The 23,666-nt window shown below is 39.0% G+C and overlaps 1 protein-coding gene across 1 annotated transcript; it reads right to left on the bottom strand.

Moving 5' to 3' along the window:
- Positions 1–62: 62 nt before the first annotated feature.
- Positions 63–560, bottom strand: LOC138909365 (uncharacterized). The gene has a single exon (XM_070200561.1). It carries the CDS (start codon positions 558–560, stop codon positions 63–65), a length of 498 nt encoding a protein of 165 aa, XP_070056662.1.
- Between the last annotated feature and the right edge of the window lie 23,106 nt (positions 561–23,666).

The following is a 23,666-nucleotide window of genomic DNA, read 5'->3' as shown; positions in this document are numbered from 1 at the left end:
GCTATGACTTTTGAGCTTACAAAAAATATACAAAAACAGCATATATATATACAATCTAACTATCATCCTACTCCATCTAGCTGCTGGTTCTTCATTTTTGATCTCCTAAATCTAAATAAAGGCATTTTCCTCCTATCCATTTGATATACCCCCACAATCTTCCTAGACATATCTTGGACATTGAAGAAGATGGTAGCAATAGGTAAAATATTCAATGTAGCACCATATTTTGAAAGTGTGTCTGCCACTGAATTTTCTTCTCTATAGCAGTGTTGGACTTCAATTTGATGACTCTGAATAATCTTTTTCATCTTTAGAATATCATCATGAATCTCCCAAAAAGGTGAAGAAGATCCAGTAAGCATATTAACAATCAATAAAGAGTCCATTTCTAGAATTACATTGTGAATCCTATTGAAGGCAATCCACTCAATTCCAAAAAGTGCAGCTTGTGTTTCAGCCGTATTGTTAGTGCAGAAGTGAAGAGCTTTGGCATATGCCATGACACGCTTTCCACTGTTATCCCTAACAATCCCCCCAATACCGACCACTCTTTTCATAACATTACTACTCTCATCTGTGTTAAGTTTTTAGTCTACCTGAAGGAGGAAGTAACCACATCACCTTGAGAGCTTTCATTGAAGGTTTAACACCTTCCACGAACCTGCAAATTCCAGCCAGTCATCTTGCCATTTAATTCCTTTGTAATGAACTTTAAAAAGCATGATTATCAGCGATTGCACTTGATCTAGCAAGCTTTGTATAGAAGCATATGAACCTTCATATTTAGTTGCACACCTTTGTTTCTACAACTCCCAATAGATAATTGAAGGAACACATTAGAGAACAAAATTGTGCGCCTCATTCTAAGGCTTTATGAACCACCGTTTCATCAATGTCTGTTTTAAGTTGCTTGAGATAGTAATACCTACGCTCTGGCTGAAATGTTTCCATACACAATGAGCTTTCTAACTTGAAAAAAAGATGTGAGCAATATAGTCTTCTTGTGCATCTCTACAACAATAGCATTTAGAAGGGCCTTGAATGTCGAACCTTCTTATCACTTCATCAGTTGGTAATCTCCCTCTCAAAAGCCTCATCATGAAGAAGGATACCTTAAAGGGGAGTTTTTTATGTCGTATTCTTTGTGAGGTCATGGAGAGATTCCAGTTTGTCTCAACACATGAAAAGCAGTTTTACAAGAGAAATTATCATCATTGGACGGTTTTCAAATAGGCCTATCCAGTTGGTTATCTCCACCAATTGAGACTTTCTTGATCTGCTCCAAAATGTAATTTGGTAGAACTTGTCAAACCTCCGGAAAGTTTCATGTCTCACCATCATAGACATGTTTTAATTGCATTTTGGCTGGCTTGGGTCCTTGAGCCACAAATTTAGCTAGCAGTCCCAGTCCAGACCAATCATCTGCATTAGGCTTCCAAAGGATAAGGGGTTCCACCACATGTTTAATCTCCATAAGTATCCTCCATATGTGAGATTGCCCGTGTGCCTCCACTTCTTAGCCACAAGATGTATCCTTTTGCAGTACTTTGCCTCAATATACTTTCTCCACAAGGAATGTTATGTTCTCAATCCCCACCAATTTTTAGCAGCAAAAGTGAGACAAATATCATGTATAGATCAAAAGCCAGCACCACCTTCAAACTCTCCCCAGAAAACCAATGGTGCTTTGGTCTGCCTTCAAACTCTCCCCAGAAAAAGTTACTGATCACCTTTTCAATGTGAATGTGTGTGGTCTTAGGAGGGTTTATTGCAGCCATGATGTGCATAGATATAGACTATAATACTGATTTGATCAAAATAGCTCTTCCTCCGGCAGATATAAGTTTATTGTCACGACCCAAAAACCTAACATATCGTGATGGTACCTATCGTGGAACTAGGCAAGCCGACTCATTCCAAAACAAACCGATATTTTCATTTCAAGGATAATTTCAAGGTTATTTAGCATAAAAACCTTCGTAAAGGAGTTCAAATCAAAATAAAAATGCGGAAAAGAAAAGCCCGACATCGGGGTGTCACTAGTCATAAGCATTTACTATAATCTGTCTAACAATATCAAGACTAACTCAGCCTGAAAAATAGCTAAATACAACTAAAGAAAGATAAGAGGGAGAAGAGTAGGGCTGCGATCGCCAGGCAACTACCTTGCTATCCCCGGGAAAAATCTGCAACCGGAATAGTCAACAGTCGCTACCGTGTCCAAATACGCCTGAATCTGCACACAAGGTGCAGGGAGTAACGTGAGTACGCCAACTCAGTAAGTAACAACAATAAATAAAGACTGAGCAGTAGTGACGAGCAATAAGCATATAAAGTTCATATCATGAAATCTCAGTAAAATACAACATACAAAATCAATATTTGAATCAAATCATCCCGTTTAAACCCAGTTCCAATAAAATCATTTAAAGATATTTTTCAACAGTTTTCAAACAGAGGCTCAATGCAAAGGTGAGCAAAAGTGATGAAATCATAAACAGCCCCTCAGAAAAAACATCACTCATATATAGCCCCTCGGGAAAACCTCACAGTGACTCTTGCCTCTCGGGCATACCTCGCAGTCACTCATGCCTCTCGGGCATACCTCACAGTCACTCATGCCACTCGGGCATACCTCACAATCACACGTGTCACTCGGGCATACATCACAATCACTCATGCCTCCCAGTCACTCAGCACTCGGCACTCGCACTCAGTAGGTACCTGCGCTCGCTGGGTGTGTGTACAGACTCTGGAGGGGCTCCTTCAGCCCAAGCGTTATATCAAGCCAAATCATGGCATAAATCACTCAGGCCCTCGGCCTATATCAAACATGTTGCGGCGTGCAGCCCGATCCCATAAATATCCTCACAAATCAGGCCCTCGGCCTCACTCAGTTATAAACCTCTCAAGCCACTCAGGCATTTCAGTGAAAATAGGGTATTCAACCCAAAACAACATTTATGCATCAAAACAGAGTAATAAAAACTGAGTTATGCAGTAAACATGTATAACCATGACTGAGTATAGATTTTCAATCGAAAATAGTGAGAGGATAGTAAGAAAAGGCCCCTAAGGGTCCACACAGCATTGGCACAAGGCCCAAAACATGGCATACAGCCCAATTTATAGAAACTTTTTCTAAAACATATAAGTATCATATAGTTTCAACAAAATATACAACTTTATAGTTGCTACGGAACGGACCAAGTCACAATCCCCAACAGTGCATGCCCACACGTTCGTCACCTAGCCCCCGGGCCCCGGGCCCACACGCCTGTCACCAAAACCCGAAATTGGCTCATACTCGGCCCCCGAGCCCACGTCTCGGAATTGGGTAAAAGTCACAAATTACGAACACCCATTCACTCACGAATCCAACCATACTAGTTTCACTCAAATACGACTTCGAATCGACATTCAAATCCCAAAAATTTATTTTATGAAATTTCTACAATTTTTCCCAAATTTTCACCTCAAAGTACTAATCAGATGATGAAATCATTGATATATTCATGTATATTAACCAAATTCGAGTTAGAATCACTTAACCTGATGAATTTTTGAAAAACCCACGAAATATCTCCACAAACCGAGCTCCCTAAGTCTAAAATGTGAAATAATGCCCTAAACCTCGTTTATAAAGTGCACCTCTGGCCTCCCACTTCGCGGTCCGCGAAATTTTGAGTGCGGCCGCGCTTTTGGTGGCTGCACTATTAGGCTTTAGTATTTTGGCCATAACTTTCTCTATAGATGTCCAAATAATGGCTTCTTTACCTTTCTAGCAACTAGACACGAAGGGCTACAACTTTTGTTTTTGAATCATCTCAAAATTCCTTGTAGATCAAAAGATATAGGCTTCCGAATTCGAACTAGTGGATATGCAAAACTTCCAAGCGCGGTCCACGAAATTCTGCTGCGGTCCGCGAAATTCCAAGCACCAGAACCATACCCGAGTTCCGGAAATGCCCTAACTCGCTCAAAACTCATCCCGAAACACACCCGAGCCCCCCGGGACCTCACCCAAACATACAAACTAATCCTAAAACACCATACGAAATTAGTTGAACCTTCGAATCACTAAAAATAACATCAAAACACCAAATTACCCTAGGATTCAAGCCTAAGAACTCCTAAACTTATAAATTCGACAACCGATGATGAAACCAACCAAACCACGTCCAAATGACCTCAAATTTTGCACACACATCACACATGACACTATGAACCTACTCCAACTTCCAGAATTCCATTCCGACCCCGATATCAAATTTTTCACTGCCGACTGAAATCGTCGAAATTCCAACTTTCGCCAATTCAAGCTTAATTCCACTACGGACCTCCAAATCACATTCCGGACGCGCTCCTAACTCCAAAATCACCTAACAAAGCTAATGGAACCATCAGAATTCCAATCCGAGTTCAAATGCTAAAAAGTCAAACTTGGTCAACTCTCCAAATTTAAAACTTCAACAATGAAATTCTTTCTTCCAATTCGATTCCGAAATACCTGCAAACCAAAACTGACGATTCACATAAGTCAAAGTACATCATACGAAGCTACTCATGCCCTCAAACAACCAAGCGAAGTGCAAATGTTCAAAACGACTAATTGGGTCGTTACATCCTCCCCCACTTAAAATTACGTTCGTCCTCGAACGTGCCCAGAGTTGTTCCAAAAGCCATCAAATCGCTGTGTCACTTTTCCATACACATACCCGAGGGTGATCCCACGTCACCCTATCCCATACAGGTCCGATAGCACAGCATAAGTAAAATTTCTCAATTCAACCTAGCCCACCAGCCTTCGAATCAAATTTCCAACATCCGAAATTTCCTATAAGATCAGAAGTTCGCATCTACATACCGTATAAGTATGAACAAGCTGTACCAAAAGCCGTAACCATAACTCAAATACTCAAATTCAATTACCGCATAGCTCGAATGCTCGAAGCAATGATTTCTAATCACAATATCGGCTCAAATCAATCCAGTGCCGGTAATAAACCTCATATCAGAAAAAACCTCATTCTAAAACCTTCGTACACTGCCAATGATGAAAGAAACATACCAAATTCATAACCATTTATTAGACCAACATGTCATGGAGCTCTTGTTCCTTCTACAAGAACTATAGCCAATTTCAAAGCCGACTTCCGATATTATCCTCCCAATTATACCACAATCAAATCCGATAGTATCCATTCTAGGCCCAATGACCTCGTCTCATCCAACACGACCACTCTAGTGACATGACACATAAATACAATCTAAAGCCACAACCCATGCAATCCGTGCACCAAATAGCAACATTCCAAATGTACCTAATCGTAACAATGACCCAAACAGGAGAACCGTTCTGCAAGCTCGACGGGTACCACCCCGACGCAATGCTAAGAACCCATCATACACTGCAGAACTATAACACACGAATCTTACACAAAGGATCATATTTCCACATAACTCTGCTGCAATACGCGACCCTGTCCAAATACTGGTCCATATGAAATACCTCAAGACACCCTGCTAAAATCAATAACCATGCGCAATTCGACATCAAGTACCCAAAGTGTATTACTATAACCACGTAGAAGCAAACGACACCATGCCACACAAAACCCGAAAGAACATGACCAATACGCCATCAACCAAGCAATATCCTATATTATTCGCGCTCAAATCTAATGGGCCTACCAATAGGCCCCAAATCAACTATGGTCAGCCACCAAGAGATAAATAACCTCCGAAAGTCCACAATGACTGAATCATAACACATTCTATCATCTGGCTAGCTCCGGCCACAACTTCACAGTCCACAACCATGAAACAATCTCTCTGAGAACTTCCAATATTCAATTCCATAGAACACACGAATCACCATATTTGATTCCACCTCCACTGCCTGAATGCCTAACACCTCTCTAATACACAATCATCCCATGAGAAATACTTTAAAAATTCTTTCGTGCCACCTGGAAAAAATTTGAATATCAGTAGTCGATCAACCGGGATAGTGCCTCAATACCAGCGAGGTACCCATAAATCAAAACACGCTGCCCCTTCTGAAATGTACACTCTCATCAAGCCATACCAAATAGTAATATCATTTACCTAGTCATCTAAAACCGTCCATGTTGCCTAAAAATTTATGTCCTTCCCTTCAAAACTGAACTGTGATCTTGTACATGTAAATCCTATTCCCGCACAACACACCACATCTATTATGCCATCATGTGACACGCATAAGAATTCCATTATCAACTCTGAGTCACTAGCAAATTACATACCTTATTAGTCAGAAACCTCCTTCTTGCTTCTTTCTAGGAGGAAATCATAACACACAACACGTTCCGTACACCGATAGAAAATATCTGGTTCAAACCATGGTAGAAACCATCATGAACACTTTGAAATCCATTTGCACATAACCAAGCTATCTCAACTGAATTCCTCTAACTCCACCAAGCCACACATGTTGCCAAATCCGAGAGCATTGCCACGAAACCCCTGTAGATACTAGCCACGTCATAAGCACCCAAAGAATCGATCATACCTATTACTGTGCTAACCCAATCTACTACCAAGCTGTCCTATTTCTCCAAGTCCTTTCCAAATTGCTTTCAAATTGCTACCTTTTCCTTGTTAGAACACTACTATCCTTAACTACAACTTGCCCCACGAACTCTAGCATAGAATCACACCGCCCTAAGGCTTATAAGCCACTGAATTCCCTTTTTATGTATCCCAAAGATTCCACAACCAAAACGTTTACTCCGATGAGACCTTATGTGAACCTAAAACTATTTTCTTCACCTTCTTGATACTGAAATGCATAAATCAATATGATATAAAATGCCACGAGTCTCGACGCCGTTCAATGCAACTTCCAGTTTTCTAGCCATATATATAAATCTTGAATCAATTGGAACCATTCTTGAGAGTCGTCCACTCTACTCAAATCTCGAATTAAATGACCAAACGGACCGAAATGACCTGTGCCCCATTAGCACACCAACACCCAAGGGAAATAAAGAATAACCCACACTCCTACGCAACCGAGCAAATTCCCGCTCCATGTACACTACATTCTTCGTGAATAATCACTCAATTATTTTATGGTCCTCCTATAACCATAGAGTGTAATACAACTTGTGTCCAGAAATTTTTTACCCGAGTCATCCTCGATCTCGACCTCTGTAAGTCATAACTGATTTACCAGTATACCCCGAACCGAAACTAATACGACACATAACCGTGCAATCAACTCGTCGATAGCAGACTCCCCCACTTAGTCTTAAGCTGCAATTATATAAAATTAGAACCCACAAGGATTTCTCCTTCTCAATTACCAAGATCTCGCACCGTTAACTCGCCAGACTTCTCGAAATATTTTATTAAGCTTTTCATGAACAATCTGAATTGCCAACCACAATCACACACGCGACCTCCTACCGGGTAGCAAGTAATATTCCTCGCAAAAGCTTCATCAACATCACGCCACTGCTAGTTGCACACAGGAGATAACCCACATATGGAATTCCTTACCGACATCTCCCAATGACACTGCACTGAGTGCAACGACCACGAAATCCGTAAATTCTCCTAAGTTCATGCTCGCCCACCATTTGTATAAGTCTGCACTTTCCCTATTGACATCAACTGTATGTTCAACAATACCTTCCGAACTCAAGTCATATTGCACCTAACACGATAATCAGATCTTCACGCCTCTCTTTATTTCAAACACACTCTTTTATGCCATATTAAATAATCCTTTGGACGGTAACCATCACTCTAAATAGAGTCTGCAGGCCAAATCACACACTAACACGATTCCAAATCATTCTACACTTTCTCAAGGCGCACGACTACCCTACCAGTGAATTCATATGCTAATCTGCCACTCTTACTCCAGTTAAATCATCTCCTTTAAGAAATTTCTCAACCTCTACTTCTCCTACTTGACCCGCTAATACTTCAACCACCGCGAAACGCTTCCCATCATGTCTTCCCTCATACTTTGCTGCCCAATCTCTGTCGTACCAGAACTAATAGAATGTTACCGACTCTAAGTCTCTTCGAAGATCATCTTTCTCGAGCCATCAACATCAAAATACCCTTTCGCAACCACCATTACTACACAACCACTTACTCTTCTTGAGTCCAACTCATTGACAAACATGAGAATTTAATTTGCCCCAAAATTTAACAACGTGAAAGATCCTTCAAAACATTCACACTCGAGACCGTACGTCACATCAAAATGAAAATCAAGCACCCAATGGCCTTCCTTTTTATTTCAAGAAAATACTTCTCGTCACATTCGAATCGTCTTAACACATCCCGCGGTCACATCATACCCATCATACCGTCATTCCACCGCTCATCGAGCCACAAATTCTACTGTAGGGTCATCACCGGACATATGGTTCCAATTGTACAAGTTACAACTGAAGCTACCAAACTTAAGCTGCGGTCTAAACCTGGCCTAAATTCCTCCAGACTAGCCCATCACCAAAACACATAATACACATCTCGAACCTCGTTCATAGAATCACAAGCTGGCAATGCACAACTGATACCGAGTGCTCATGTACGCATACGAATACGTGGAAGGAATTCAAAGAGTTTTGTTTCAAGCTGAATCAATTCCGCACGATAGAATACAAGAAAGTGAAATTTTCCTAAGGGTTCTGCAGCCTCTCGAAGATAAGTACAGACGTCTCCGTACCGATCTACTAAACTCTACTAAACCTGCTCATGACTCGTGAGACCTATGTAACCTAAAGCTCTGATACTAATCTGTCACGACCTAAAAACCTAACCTGTCATGATGGCGCCTATCGTGGAACTAGGCAAGACGACTCATTCCAAAACAAATTGATATTTCATTTCAAGGATAATTTCAAGGCTATTTAGCGTCAAAATCTTCGTAAATGAGTTCAAATCAAAACAAAAATACGGAAAAGAAAAGCCCGACATCGGGGTGTCACTAATCATGAGCATCTACTACAATCTGTCTAACAATATTAAGACTAACTCAGCCTGGAAAATAGCTAAATACAACTAAAGAAAGATAAGAGGGAGAATAGCAGGGCTACGATCGCCAGGCAGCTACCTTGCTATCCCCGGGAATAATCTGCAACCGGAATAGTCAACAGCCGCTACCATATCCAAATACGCCTGAATCTGCACACAAGGTGACGTGAGTACGCCAACTCAGTAAGTAGCAACAATAAATAAAGACTGAGCAGTAGTGACGAGAAATAAGCATATAAAGTTCATATCATGAAATCTCAGTAAAATACAACATACAAAATCAGTATTTGAATCAAATCATCTCGTTTAAACCCAGTTCCAGTAAAATCATTTAAAGATATTTTTCAACAGTTTTCAAACAGAGGCTCAATGCAAAGGTGAGCAAAAGTGATGAAATCATAAACAACCCCTCGGGCAAAACATTACTCATATACAGGCCCTCGGGCAAACCTCACAGTCACTCATGCCTCTCGGGCATACCTCACAGTCACTCATGCCACTCGCATACCTCACAATCACTCATGCCACTCGGGTATACCTCACAATCACTCATGCTTCCCAGTCACTCCACACTCGACACGCGACATTCGACACTCGCACTCAGTAGGTACCTGCACTCACTGGGGATGTGTATAGACTCTGGAGGGGCTCTTTCAGGCCAAGCGCTATATTAAGCCAAATCATGGCATAAATCACTCAGGCCCTCGGCCTATATCAAACATGATGCGGCGTGCAGACCGATCCCATAAATATCCTCACAAATCAGGCCCTCGGCTTCACTCAGTCATAAACCTCTCAAGCCACTCGGGCATTTCAGTAAAAACAAGGTATTCAACCCAAAACAACATTTATGCATCAAAACCGAGTAATAAAAACTGAGTTATGCAGTAAACAGGTATAACCATGATTGAGTATAGATTTTCAATCAAAAAGAGTGAGAGGATAGTAAGAAAAGGCTCCTAAGGGTCCACACAGCACTGGCACAAGGCCCAAAACATGACATTCAGCCCAATTTACAGAAACTCTTTCTAAAACATATAAGTATCATATATTTTCAACAAAATATGCAACTTTATAGTTGCTACGGGACAGACCAAGTCACAATCCCCAACAGTGCACACCCACACGCCCGTCACCTAGCATGTGCGTCACCTCAAAATAGTAGAATGATATAAAATTCGGGGTTTCATACCCTCAGGACTAGATTTACAATCGTTACTTACCTCAAACCGATCAAATCCCTACCCCGAAATGCTCTTGCCTCTCGACTCAGCCTCCAAATGCTCTGATTCTATTCACAATCAGTACAATACCATCAATATACGCTAATGGAATGAATTCCACAAGAAAAGCTATCAAATTAGCTAAAAATCCAAAATTGACTCAAACCCGGCCCCCGGGCCCACGTCTCAGAATCAGGTAAAGTCACAAATAACGAACACCCATTCACTCACGAATCCAACCATATTAGTTTTACTCAAATCCGACTTCGAATCGACATTCAAATTCCCAAAATTCATTTTATGAAGTTTCTATAATTTTTCCCAAATTTCCACCTCAAAGTACTAATCACATGATGAAATTATTGATATATTCATGTATATTAACCAAATTCGAGTTAGAATCACTTACCCCGATGAATTTCTTGAAAAACTCATAAAACATCGCCACAAGCTGAGCTCCCTAGGTCCAAAATGTGAAATAATGCCCTAAACCCTGTTTATAAAGTGCACCTCTGGCCTCCCACTTTGCGGTCCGCAAAAGTTTGAGCGCGGCCGCGCTTTTGATGGCTGTACTACCAGGCTTTAGTATTTTAGCCATAACTTTCTGTACCAATATCCAAATGACGACTTCTTTACCTTTCTGAAAACTCGACAGAAGGGCTACAACTTTTGTTTTTGAATCATCTCACAATTCCTTGTAGATCAAAAGATATAGGCTTCCGAAATCGAACCAGTGGATCTGCAGAACTTCCAAGCGCGGTCCGCGAAATTCCAAGCACCAGAACCATACTTGAGTTCCGTAAATGCCTGGACTCACTCAAAACTCATCCCGAAACACACCCGAGGCCCCCGTGACCTCACCCAAACATACCAAACAATCCTAAAATACCATACGAACTTAGTCGAACCTTCGAATCACTCAAAACAACATCAAAACACCAAATTACCCTCGGATTCAAGCCTAAAAACTCCTAAACTTACAAATTCGATAACCGATGACGAAACCAACCAAACCACGTCCGAATGACCTAAAATTTTGCACACACATCACACATGACACTACGAACCTACTCCAACTTCCAGAATTTCATTCCGACCCCGATATCAAATTTTTCACTGCCGACTAAAATCGTCGAAATTCTAACTTTCGCCAATTCAAGCTTAATTCCACTACGGACCTCCAAATCATATTCCGGACGCGCTCCTTACTCCAAAATCACCTAACAAAGCTAATAGAACCATCAGAATTCCAATCCGAGGTCAAATGCTAAAAAGTCAAACTTGGTCAACTCTCCAAATTTAGAACTTCAATAATGAAATTCTTTCTTCCAATTCGATTCCGAAATACCTGCAAACCAACACCGACGATTCACATAAGTCAAAGTACATCATACGAAGCTACTCATGCCCTTAAACAACCAAGCGAAGTGCAAATGTTCAAAACGACCGGTTGGGTCGTTACATCCTCCCCCACTTAAACATACGTTCGTCCTCGAACGTGCCCAGAGTTGTTCCAAAAGCCATCAAATCTCTGTGTCACTTTTCCATGCACATACCCGAGGGTGATCCTACGTCACCCTATCCCATACAGGTCTGATAGCACAGCATAAGTGAAATTTCTCAATTCAACCTAGCCCACAAGCCTTCGAATCAAATTTCCAACATCCGAAATTTCCTATAAGATCAGAAGTTCGCATCTACATACCGTATAAGTCTGAACAAGATGTACCAAAAGCCGTAACCATAACTCAAATACTCAAATTCAATTACCGCACCATAATGTGCATGTAACCAACGAATCACAACTCCTCGTAGCATAGAAGAGTAACTCACAGATCATTTCAGAACACGAATAAGCTTCACATTAACCGAATGGTGCATCCTTCAACAATAGCAGTATGGAGCCAACCAATCCTGCTCGGTGTAGAATACACATCCTAATTGGGCATACCAATGGGCCCCAAATCAACTCTGGTCAGCCACCAATAGATAAATAACCACCGAAAGTTCACAATGACTTAATCATAACACATTCTATCATATGGCTAGCTCCGGCCACAACTTCACAGTCCATAACCATAAAACAATCTGCTCCTGAGAACTCCCAATCTTTAATTTCATAGAACACACAAATCACCATATTTGATTCCACCTCCACTGCCTGAATGCCTAACACCTCTCTCATACACAATCATCCCACGAGAAATACTTTAAAAATTCTTTCGTGCCACCTGGCAAAAATTTAAATATTAGTAGTCGATCAACCGGGATAGTGCCGTAATACCAGCGAGGTACCCATAAATCAAAACACGCTGCCCCTTTTGAAATATACACTCTCATCACGCCATACCAAATAGTAATATCATTTACCTAGTCATCTAAAACCGTCCATGCTGCCTAAAAATTTATGTCCTTCCCTTCAAAAGTGAACTGTGATCTTGTACATGTAAATCCTATTCCCGCAAACCACACCACATCTATTATGCTATTATGTGACACGCATAAGAATTCCATTATCAACTCTGAGTCACTAGCAAATTACATACCTTATTAGTCAGAAACCTCCTTCTTGCTTCTTTCTAGGAGGAAATCATAACACACAACACGTTCCGTACACCGATAGAAAATATCCGTTTCAAACCGTGGTAGAAACCATCAAGAACACTTTGAAATCCATTTGCACATAACCAAGCTATCTGAACTGAATTCCTCTAACTCCACCAAGACACACAGGTTTCCAAATCCGAGAGCATTGCCACGAAACCCCTGTAGATACTAGCCACGTCATAAGTACCCAAAGAACCGATCATACCTATTACTGTGCTAACCCAACCTACTACCAAGCTGTCCTATTTCTCCAAGTCCTTTCCAAATTGCCTTCAAATTGCTACCTTTTCCTTGTTAGAACACTACTATCCTTAACTAAAACTTGCCCCACAAACTCTAGCATAGAATCACACCGCCCTAAGGCTTATAAGCCGCTGAATTTCCTTTTTATGTATCCCAAAGGTTCCACAACCAAAATGCTTACTCCGATGAGACCTTATGTGAACCTAAAACTGTTTCATTCACCTTCTTGATACTGAAATGCATAATTCACAATGATATAAAATGCAACGAGTCTCAACGCCGTTCAATGCAACTCCCAGTTTTCTAGCCATATATATAAATCTTGAATCAATTGGAACCATTCTTGAGAGTCGTCCACTCTACTCAAATCTCGAATTAACCGACCAAACGGACCGAAATGACCTGTGCCCCATTAGTACACCAACACCCAAGGGAAATAAAGAATAACCCACACTCCTATGCAACCGAGCAAAGTCCCGCTCCATGTACACTACATTCTTCATGAATAACCACTCAATTATTTTATGGCCCTCCTATAACCATAGAGTGTAATACAACTTAAGTCCAAAAATTCCTTTACCCGAGTCATCCACGATCTCGACCTCTGCACGTCATAACTGATTCACCAGTATACCCCGAACCGAAACTAATACAACACATAACCGTGCAATCATCTCGTCGATAGCAGACTCCCCCGCTTAGCCTTAAGCTGCAATTATATAAAATTAGAACCCGCTAGGATTTCTCCTTCTCAATTACCAAGATCTCGCACCGTTAACCCGCCGGACTTCTCGAAATCTTTTATTAAGCTTTTCATGAACATTCTGAATTGCCATCCACAATCACACACGCGACCTCCTACCGGGTAGTAAGTAATATTCCTCGCAAAAGCTTCATCAACATTATGCCACCGCTAGCTGCACACAGGAGATAACCCACCTGTGGAATTCCTTACCGACATCTCCCAATGATATTGCACTGAGTGCAACGACCACGAAATCCGTAAATCCTCCTGAGTTCATGCTAGCCCACCATTTGTATAAGTCTGCACTTTCCCTATTGACATCAACTATACGTTCAACAATACCTTTCGAACTCAAGTCATATTGCACCTGACACGATAATCAGATCTTCACGCCTCTCTTCATTTCAAACACACTCCTTTATGCCATATTAAATATTCCTTTGTACAGTAACCATCACTCCAAATAGAGTTTGCAGGTCAAATCACATACTAACATGATTCCCAACCATTCTACACTTTTTCAAGGCACACGACTACCCAACCAGTGAATTCATATGCTAATCTGCCACTCTTACTTCAGTTAAATCATCTCCTTTAAGAAATTTCTCAACCTCTACTTCTCCTACTTGACCCGCTAGTACTTCAACCACCGCAAAATGCTTCCCGTCATGTCTTCCCTCATACTTTGCAGCCCAATCTCTATCGTACCAGAACCAATAGAATGTTACCAACTCTAAGTCTCTTCTAAGATTATCTTTATCGAGCCATCAACATCAAAATACCCATAGGCGACCACCATTACTACACAACCACTTACTCTTCTTGAGTCCAACTCATTGACAGACATGGGAATTTAATTTGCCCCAAAATTTAACAACGTGAAAGATCCTTCAAAACATTCACACTCGAGACCGTACGTCACATCAAAATTAAAATCAAGCACCCAATGGCCTTCCTTTTTATTTCAAGAAAACACTTCTCGTCACATTCAAATCGTCTTAACACATCCCGCAGTCACATCATACCCATCATACCACCATTCCACTGCTCATCGAGCCACACATTCTACTGTAGGGTCATCACCGGACATATGGGTCCAATTATATAAGTTACAACTGAAGCTACTGAGCTTAAGCTGCGGTCTAAACCTGACCTAAATTCCTCCAGACTAGCCCATCACCAAAACACGTAATACACATCTCGAACCTCGTTCATAGAATCACAAGCCGGCTATGCACAACTGATACCGAGCGCTCATGTACGCATACAAATGCATGGAAGAAATTCAAAGAGTTATGTTTCAAGCTGAATCAATTCCACACAATCACTCATGCCTCTCGGGCACACCTGACAGTCTCTCATGCCACTCGGGCATACCTCACAATCACTCATGCCTCCCAGTCACTCGGCACTCGACACTCGGCACTCGGCATTCAGTAGGTACCTGCGCTCACTGGGGATATGTACAGACTCCGGAGGGGCTCCTTCAGCCCAAGCGCTATATCAAGCCAAATCATGGCATAAATCACTCAGGCCCTCGGCCTATATCAAACATGTTGCGGCGTGCAGCCCGATCCCATAAGTATCCTTACAAATCAAGCCCTCAGCTTCACTCAGTCATAAACCTCTCAAGCCACTCGGGCATTTCAGTGAAAACAGGGTATTCAACCCAAAACAACATTTATGCATCAAAATCGAGTAATAAAAACTGAGTTATGCAGTAAACAAGTATAACCATGACTGAGTATAGATTTTCAATCGAAAACAGTGAGATGATAGTAAGAAAAGGCTCCTAAGGGTCCACACAGCACTGGCACAAGGCCCAAAATATGGCATTCAGCCCAATTTACAGAAACTCTTTCTAAAACATATAAGTATCATATAGTTTCAATAAAATATACAACTTTATAGTTGCTACGAGATGGACCAAGTTATAATCCCCAACAGTGCACGCCCACACGCCCGTCACCTAGCATGTGCGTTACCTCCAAATAGTAGAATGATACAAAATCTAGGGTTTCATACCCTCACGACTAGATTTACAATCGTTACTTACCTCAAACTGATCAAATCTCTACCTCGAAATACTCTTGCCTTACGACTCGGCCTCCAAATACTCTGAATCTATTCACAATCAGTACAATACCATCAATATACACTAATGAAATGAATTCCACAAGAAAAACTATCAAATTAGCCCAAAACTCGAAATTGGCTCAAACCCGACCCCCGAGCCCACATCTCAAAATCAGGTAAAAGTCAAAAATTAAGAACACCCATTCACTCATGAATCCAACCATATTAGTTTCACTCAAATCCGACTTCGAATCGACATTCAAATCCCTAAAATTCATTTTATGAAGTTTCTATAATTTTTCCCAAACTTTCACCTCAAAGTACTAATCAGATGATGTAATCATTGATATATTCATGTATATTAACCAATTCGAGTTAGACTCACTTACCCCAATGAATTTCTGGAAAAACTCATGAAACATCGCCACAAACCGAGCTCCCTAGGTCCAAAATATGAAATAATGCCCTAAACCCCGTTTATAAAGTGCACCTCTAGCCTCCCACTTTGCGGTCCGCAAAATTTTGAGCGCGGCCGCGCTTTTGATGGCTGTACTGCCAGACTTTAGTATTTTGGCCATAACTTTCTCTACAGATGTCCAAATGATGACTTCTTTACCTTTCTAGAAACTAGACACGAAGGGCTACAACTTTCGATTTTGCATCATCTCAAAATTCCTTGTAGATCAAAATATATAGGCTTCTGAAGTTGAACCAGTAGATCTGCAGAACTTCCAAGCACGGTCCGCGAAATTCCAAGCACCAGAACCATACCTGAGTTCTGTAAATGCCCAGACTCACTCAAAACTCATCCCGAAACACACCCGAGGCCTCCGGGACCTCACCCAAACATACCAAACAATTCCAAAACACCATACGAACTTAGTCGAACCTTCGAATCACTCAAAACAACATCAAAACACCAAATTACCCTCGGATTCAAGCCTAAAAACTTCTAAACTTACAAATTCGACAACCGATGACGAAACCAACCAAACCACGTCTGAATAACCTCAAATTTTGCACACACATCACAAATGACACTACGAACCTACTCCAACTTCCAGAATTCTATTCCGAACCCGATATCAAATTTTGCACTGCCGACCGAAATTGCCGAAATTCCAACTTCCGCCAATTCAAGCCTAATTCCACTACGGACCTCCAAATCACATTCCAGATGCGCTCCTAACTCCAAAATCACCTAACGGAGCTAATGGAATCATCAGAATTCCAATCCGAGGTCAAATGCTAAAAAGTCAAACTTGGTCAACTCTCCAAATTTAAAGCTTCAACAATAAAATTCTTTCTTCCAATTTGATTCCGAAATACCTGCAAACAAAAACCGACGATTCACAAAAGTTAAAATACATTATACAGAGCTAGTCATGCCCTCAAACAACTTAGCGAAGTACAAATGTTCAAAATGACCGGTCGAGTCATTACATTTGTTGTTCCATCCCTTCACTCTATTGGTCACTTTGGTAGGCGTATCATTAAAGTAACACACTTTCTTCCTTTCTACATAAATTGGTGCCCCCAAATATGTCATTGGAAAATGTTTATGTTAAAAACATGTGATCATCTTAATCTCCTCTATGAAATTTTGTGATGCCTTTGGAGCAACCAGAAAAAAAAGATTTCTCCTTATTTATGAGTTGTCGAGAGGTCTCTTCATAAATCTTCAAGTTGAGCATCATTAATCTAATGGATTCCAAATCTCCAGATGTGAAGAGAATGGTATTATCAGCATATGACAGGTGTGTTATCACTGGACTATGCTTGTCAACAGTAGAAGGCTTGAAATTAGCATTTTCAGGCAACTTATTCATGAATCTTGACAGAAGCTCTGCACAAATAACAAATAGAGAGGGAGACATGAGTCACCCTATCTAAGCCCTCTAGATGAGTTAGAAAAACCTGACCTAGTTCCATTTATGTTGATTGAGTACCAGATATTTGATACCAATCTCCATATCATATCTATCCACCCCTCCCTGAATCTCATAACTCTAAGAGAAAGACATAAGAATTCCCATGACACCCTATCATAAGTTTTTGACATATCTAATTTAAAAACCACATTCCCCCCCACCCCACCTCCACCCCACAGATTAGGTTTGGAGATGTTATGAACAAGTCCCTGAGCTAACATAATATTTTCACTAATAGACCTACCCTTTATAAAACCAAACTAGTTATAAGAGATGAGTTTAGGCAGCAACGGAGAGAGTCTGTTGTTTAGAAGCTTAGAAATAATCTTACAAGACATATTTCCTAAATTAATAGGCCTAAGATTAGACATGATTTTGGGATTATCAATCTTAGGAAGGAGAACAAGACATGTATGGGTGATAGATTTAGGAATGGAATTCTCAGAGAAAAAAGCTCTAATCATCCTAACAAGGTCCCCTTTGATAATACCCCAACATGTTTGGTAGAACTTAGCAGAGAAGCCATCAGGTCCTGGAGATGAATCAACATACAAAGAAAAAATTACTTCTTTAATTTCCTCCTCGGTAGGTAAAGTAATCAAGGCCTTGTTATCTGACTATTCAATCAATTTAAGGATAGTATTGAATATTGCTTGGTTAATATTTTGATCGGCCTTCTTGAAAAGGTTTTGATAGAATTTCGTGGCTTTTGTAGAAATTTCCTCCTCCCCAATTGCACAAGATCCATTACCCTTTTGAATTCTGTGTAGCAGAAGTTTCCTCCTCCTCCTATTGACAGAGGAATGAAACAACTTGGTGTTGAAATCACCCTAAGCAACCCATCTCAAACCAGCTTTTTGCCTCCAGAAAGACTCATCTAACTTCAAGTGTCTAATCGTCTCAACATTCTTCTTATTTAGTTGTTCCCCATCTTGAATGGTATTGGAGTTTAAGCATCTCTCTTCACATATTAACACTTGTTTCTCCAGCTCTTTAGTCCGGGCAAAGATGTCCCATATTTTATCTTTAGGCCACATAGACAAAGCTGCAACAATATTCTTCATCTTCAAATGGAAACTCCAAAAAGGCCCTCCCTGTTCTTCCTTATTCCATGCATTGTTTACCACCCCTAGGAACTCAGGATGTTCGGTCCATAGATTCAAAAATTTGAAGTATATTTTTTCTTGCCTATGCTGTTTTTCAGTGGTAACCAATAAGGGGGAATGATCAAAGCCAACCCTACTCAAATGTGACACTTGTGTCTTAGGGAATATGTCCAGCCATTCATAATTCAGTAATGCTCTATCCAATCTCTTCCAGATTATATATTTTGGAGACCTACCATTGTACCAAGTATATATAGAACCATTATAACCAGCATCTGTAAGGCAACGATCTACCATACAATTCTAGAAAGGAATACTTTTATAAGCTTTGTGGGGAAGACCACCTTTCTTCTCAGCTGTATCTGTAATACATTTGAAATCACCAATTACTGCCCATGGAAGGTAATAAGAAGTTGCAATACCCCTAATAGTATCCCATAGTGGTAGTCTCAATTGGTGTTGGCATTTAGCATAAACAATTGACACCAAGCATTGAATACCCTCAGGCGTTCCTAGCTCACAAGTGATGACTTGTTCATCTTCATCCACCACTTCGCATTCTACAAATTCATCAGAGAAGATCCAAATCTTGTTATTTTCACTAGCAAAATAAAACTTAGAATAAAGCATTCTCTTATATTTGAATTTTTCTTATGTTGGAAAGGGGTTCCAACAAGGCAATAAAAGAAATTTTGTTGGACAACTTAAGTGATTTTAACCTTTCAAAGGCACCAAGGGTCCTAACACCCCTAATGTTCCACACTATTGACTTAATCATGGAAAGTTGATGATGAAATGGTCTTAGCTGACTTGGCCTGAGCCCTGGTATTATGAATACTTTGGCTATTTATGCCTCTACCTCTACCTCTTTGTCTCCCCCCTCCTCTTTCTCTGACATTAGTAATATCCCTTGGAGATAGATGATGTTGTTCTGTAATATCACCAAATTCCTGATCCACATTAACATCATAAAGTTCCTCCTGGCTTTGTTGAGATGAAAAAGGCTCTACCAATTTATTAGTTATTTCCTTTCCCTGATCATCACTGGAGGTATCTCCCTCTATGCTCTCATATTCGTCATCATTATCTTCTTCCCCAGATGACAAGTATTCTTTACCCTTATTTGATGCATCCGAAAACTCCTCACCATGATCATGAACCCTAGTGGTGTTACCTTCCTCACTAGGTGATTCTGGTACAATAGTAAGGGAATCTTGGCTAGTTGGTGACATGGTAAGTTGCTGATCTCCTACAGATTGATGATCAGTCTGGATCGTATGGTTGATGGTTTGAGATGCCTTTTGTATTATAATTTTGTCATGTGACTTTTGAACTGCATGGACTTCTGGATTCTTATTACTAATTGATTTGGATTTACTACTTTTAGCATTCTGCTCCTGTTGCCTCACTGATACTTCAACTGGACCCAATTACCTTTGTGTAGAACACTGATTTGTTGCATTCCCAATCCGACCTCCTTTTATATAAATAATTTCCACTATTTCTTCTTGAATCTCCTTATTTGTTGCGATACTTGCTGCGGTTTTGTTCCCTTGTTCTCAAGAAGAAGGAACCCTATTCTCTTGTGTTCCTGAAGTGTTCTTCTCCCTGTCATTTTGGTTTGAAGCCTCCCTAACATTTTGGATAGAACTTGTCTTTGAATTTTGAGTTGTATTTATGTTAACCATATTCTCATTAACAAAACCCACAGTCTTTTTACCTGAACTTTTTCCTTTCTTTTTGGTCACATTCTGAAAGCCATCACTATTAACATTTGGTACATGAGTAATGATTACAGGATTGCTCTGCACTTCCTCCATCTGTTTCTTAATTCTCTCATCCCTGGCCTTTGTCCAACATTGGATTTCATTATGCCCATGAAGTTTGCAATAGTTGCAATAACTTGGGACATCTTCATACTCTATCTGAAGCCATTCTCCATCTTCACTGCCATCGAGCCTTTTAAAACCTAGCCAAAGTTCATTTAATTTAGGCTTAAGAAGATCTATTTCAACCTTAACCATAGCCACATTACCCCTAGATTTGGAGTATGTGTCTTGGTCAGGTGCAATTGCATGTCCAACAGCTGAAATCATTCTTGAAACTATCTCCCATATAAATAGATGCTAAGGCAGTTGGTGTATAAGTATCCAAACAGGTACAATGGAAGTTTCAACTTCCGGTTTGAAATCTGTAGTCCATTTGAGTATTTTCATGTGGTGACCTCCAAGAACTAAGTATGGCTTAAGATAAATATGATTATAATCGTCCTCGTTATTGAAATCAATATAAATACATTTATGATCTTTGTATGCAATCTTAACAGGTCCTTTGAGATGGAATTGGCTGATGAAAAGTTTTCTCATCTCCTCCATGTTTGGTCTTCCTTTGGTAAATTTCTCTATTATTGTCCATTTGCAATCTTCGGCTAAATTCATAAAATAGTCCTCATCACTGAAAAAGACAGCAGGCTTACCAAGATGAGTTCATGTCTGATTTCCACTTGCTTCTTAGAGTCGGAGGTACTTGCCAGACTGGTATGAACTGTGGCCGCAAATGAGGGCTTCGAGATATTCATAGTGCTTTGTCTTCCACCCATAATTGGAGTTTTGGCGTTGGTACTATGTCTTTGAGGTGTATTTCTTTGGTTCTGCTGCATCTAGGGTGCTCATTGACGGTTGTGGTCTTCATGTGCTTGTCAAAATTACTGGATATTTTCGATTGCGGTGGACACTTTTTACTACATTTCCTTTTCCAAGTCTTTCATAATTTTTTTCTCTTCCATAAATAACACTTACCCAAATATATAAAAGATTCTGAAAGAAGAATATTTCAAAAATAATTCCCTCTACACAATGAGAATTTCATTTATTTGTTGAGTTTTAAACCTTTTTCTGTACAATTTTATTTTAACTCAAAATATACTTTTAATATATTTTAAGTATATTATATTGTGATAATTTATAATGTAAATATTTCATCAATATGTCGTATATATTTTTTATATGTATTTGTACCACATATATAACTTATATATATATATATATATATATATATATATATATATATATATATATATATATATATATATATATATATATATATATACACACACACACACATCATAATACATTATTATATTGATATTATTCAAAGTATATTGCTAGAAAATACCTTACATAAAATTTAATCTAAAATAATAACATGCCACTAATATGTATATAGAAGGAAAAACAAATATGTCACATATACTGTTTATATACTGATAATTTATACAAATATGCACGTTATATTAGTGCAGAATATAAATGGTATATTAATAATATCTATTTAAATATAAATAAGTGTATAAATAACATATGCATATATACATGATTTTTCCTAAAAAAAAATACATGATTTATAATATACCACAAACATACATTATATATTTTTCACGAAATATATGTATTTTACTTCACTAGAATATATGGATATATAATTTTGCTAGGATTAAGTTGAATAAAAAGGTTCATGTATAAAAAGGAAAAAAATCTATTATAAAATGGATCGATGATATATATTTAAATATAAAGACGTGTATAAACAACCTATGCATATATACATGAATTTTTCTAAAAAATACATGATTTATAATATATATATATACCACAAACATACATTATATTTTTTTTCATGAAATATATGTATTTTATTTCATCACAATATAAAGATGTATAATTTCGCTACATTACATTATATAAAAAGGTCCATGTATGGAAAGGAAAAAATATGTTATGGAATGGATTGGTTTCCAATGAAAATATAAAACATGTTATGGAATGGAGAGAAAAATAGGGAAAGATATTAAATACTAGGACTGCCTTTTTAAGCAGCTTGATTCTTGCCGATTTGAATTGAATGAAATACGCTATATGTATAAATATTTTACTGCCATATTTGTTATTTATTAATTAATGCTAATCTTTTGTATTATGTTTTTAATAGTCTGCTATTTTTTTGGGCTTTGAGCACATTTGGCATATCAACCTAAAATAATTATAGCCGTTAGCTAAATATATAAACAAATATACACTTACAGTCACCCCTCCCCCCTCCCCCAAAATAAATAAATAAATAAATAAATATATATATATATATATATATATATATATATATATATAGATACATTAATATATATAAAAAATATACATTTATCGATTATTATTTTGGGGCAGCTACTGTGTAAAACTCTTTTTTTTCCCTTCCAGAGAAGTCCGAAAGATATACTTTGACACATTTTATCTCAAAACTATTTAGAGGGTGAAACAATTTATCTTATCCTTTATGATTTCTTAAATACTTTGTTACAGTAATGTTTATTATCTACAGTACCTTTTTTGAAAGTTCTGAGGTTATAAATTTTATTTTGTATTAAACAAGTTATGTCTGAATTCATGGTGCAAATAAGATGCTTTAACACTCATACTCCAAATTAAACTCATTCACTTAGAAGGACTATTATATGTATAGCTTTTTGGAACACTATTCATATTACATAAAAAAGATAATATTATAGATATTAAATTGAAGTATTACATAAGGAGAGTCTAGCTGGTACATTATCCCATTCTTTTAAGTATAACCTAGGTGGTTCGTCAAAATACACACTACCAAAAAAGCTGAAATTAGTTATGAAGTTCGTCGCTAAAAC

The sequence above is a fragment of the Nicotiana tomentosiformis genome, chromosome 4, assembly GCF_000390325.3.
Source record: "Nicotiana tomentosiformis chromosome 4, ASM39032v3, whole genome shotgun sequence".
Classification (NCBI taxonomy): Eukaryota; Viridiplantae; Streptophyta; class Magnoliopsida; order Solanales; family Solanaceae; genus Nicotiana; species Nicotiana tomentosiformis.
Note: the sequence above shows the minus strand (reverse complement) of the source record. Positions and strands in the feature narration are given on the sequence as shown.

What these genes read in the sequence shown, in the direction of transcription:
- LOC138909365 (XM_070200561.1), bottom strand. Translation starts at nt 560, where the DNA reads ATGAAAAGAGTGGTCGGTATTGGGGGGATTGTTAGGGATAACAGTGGA.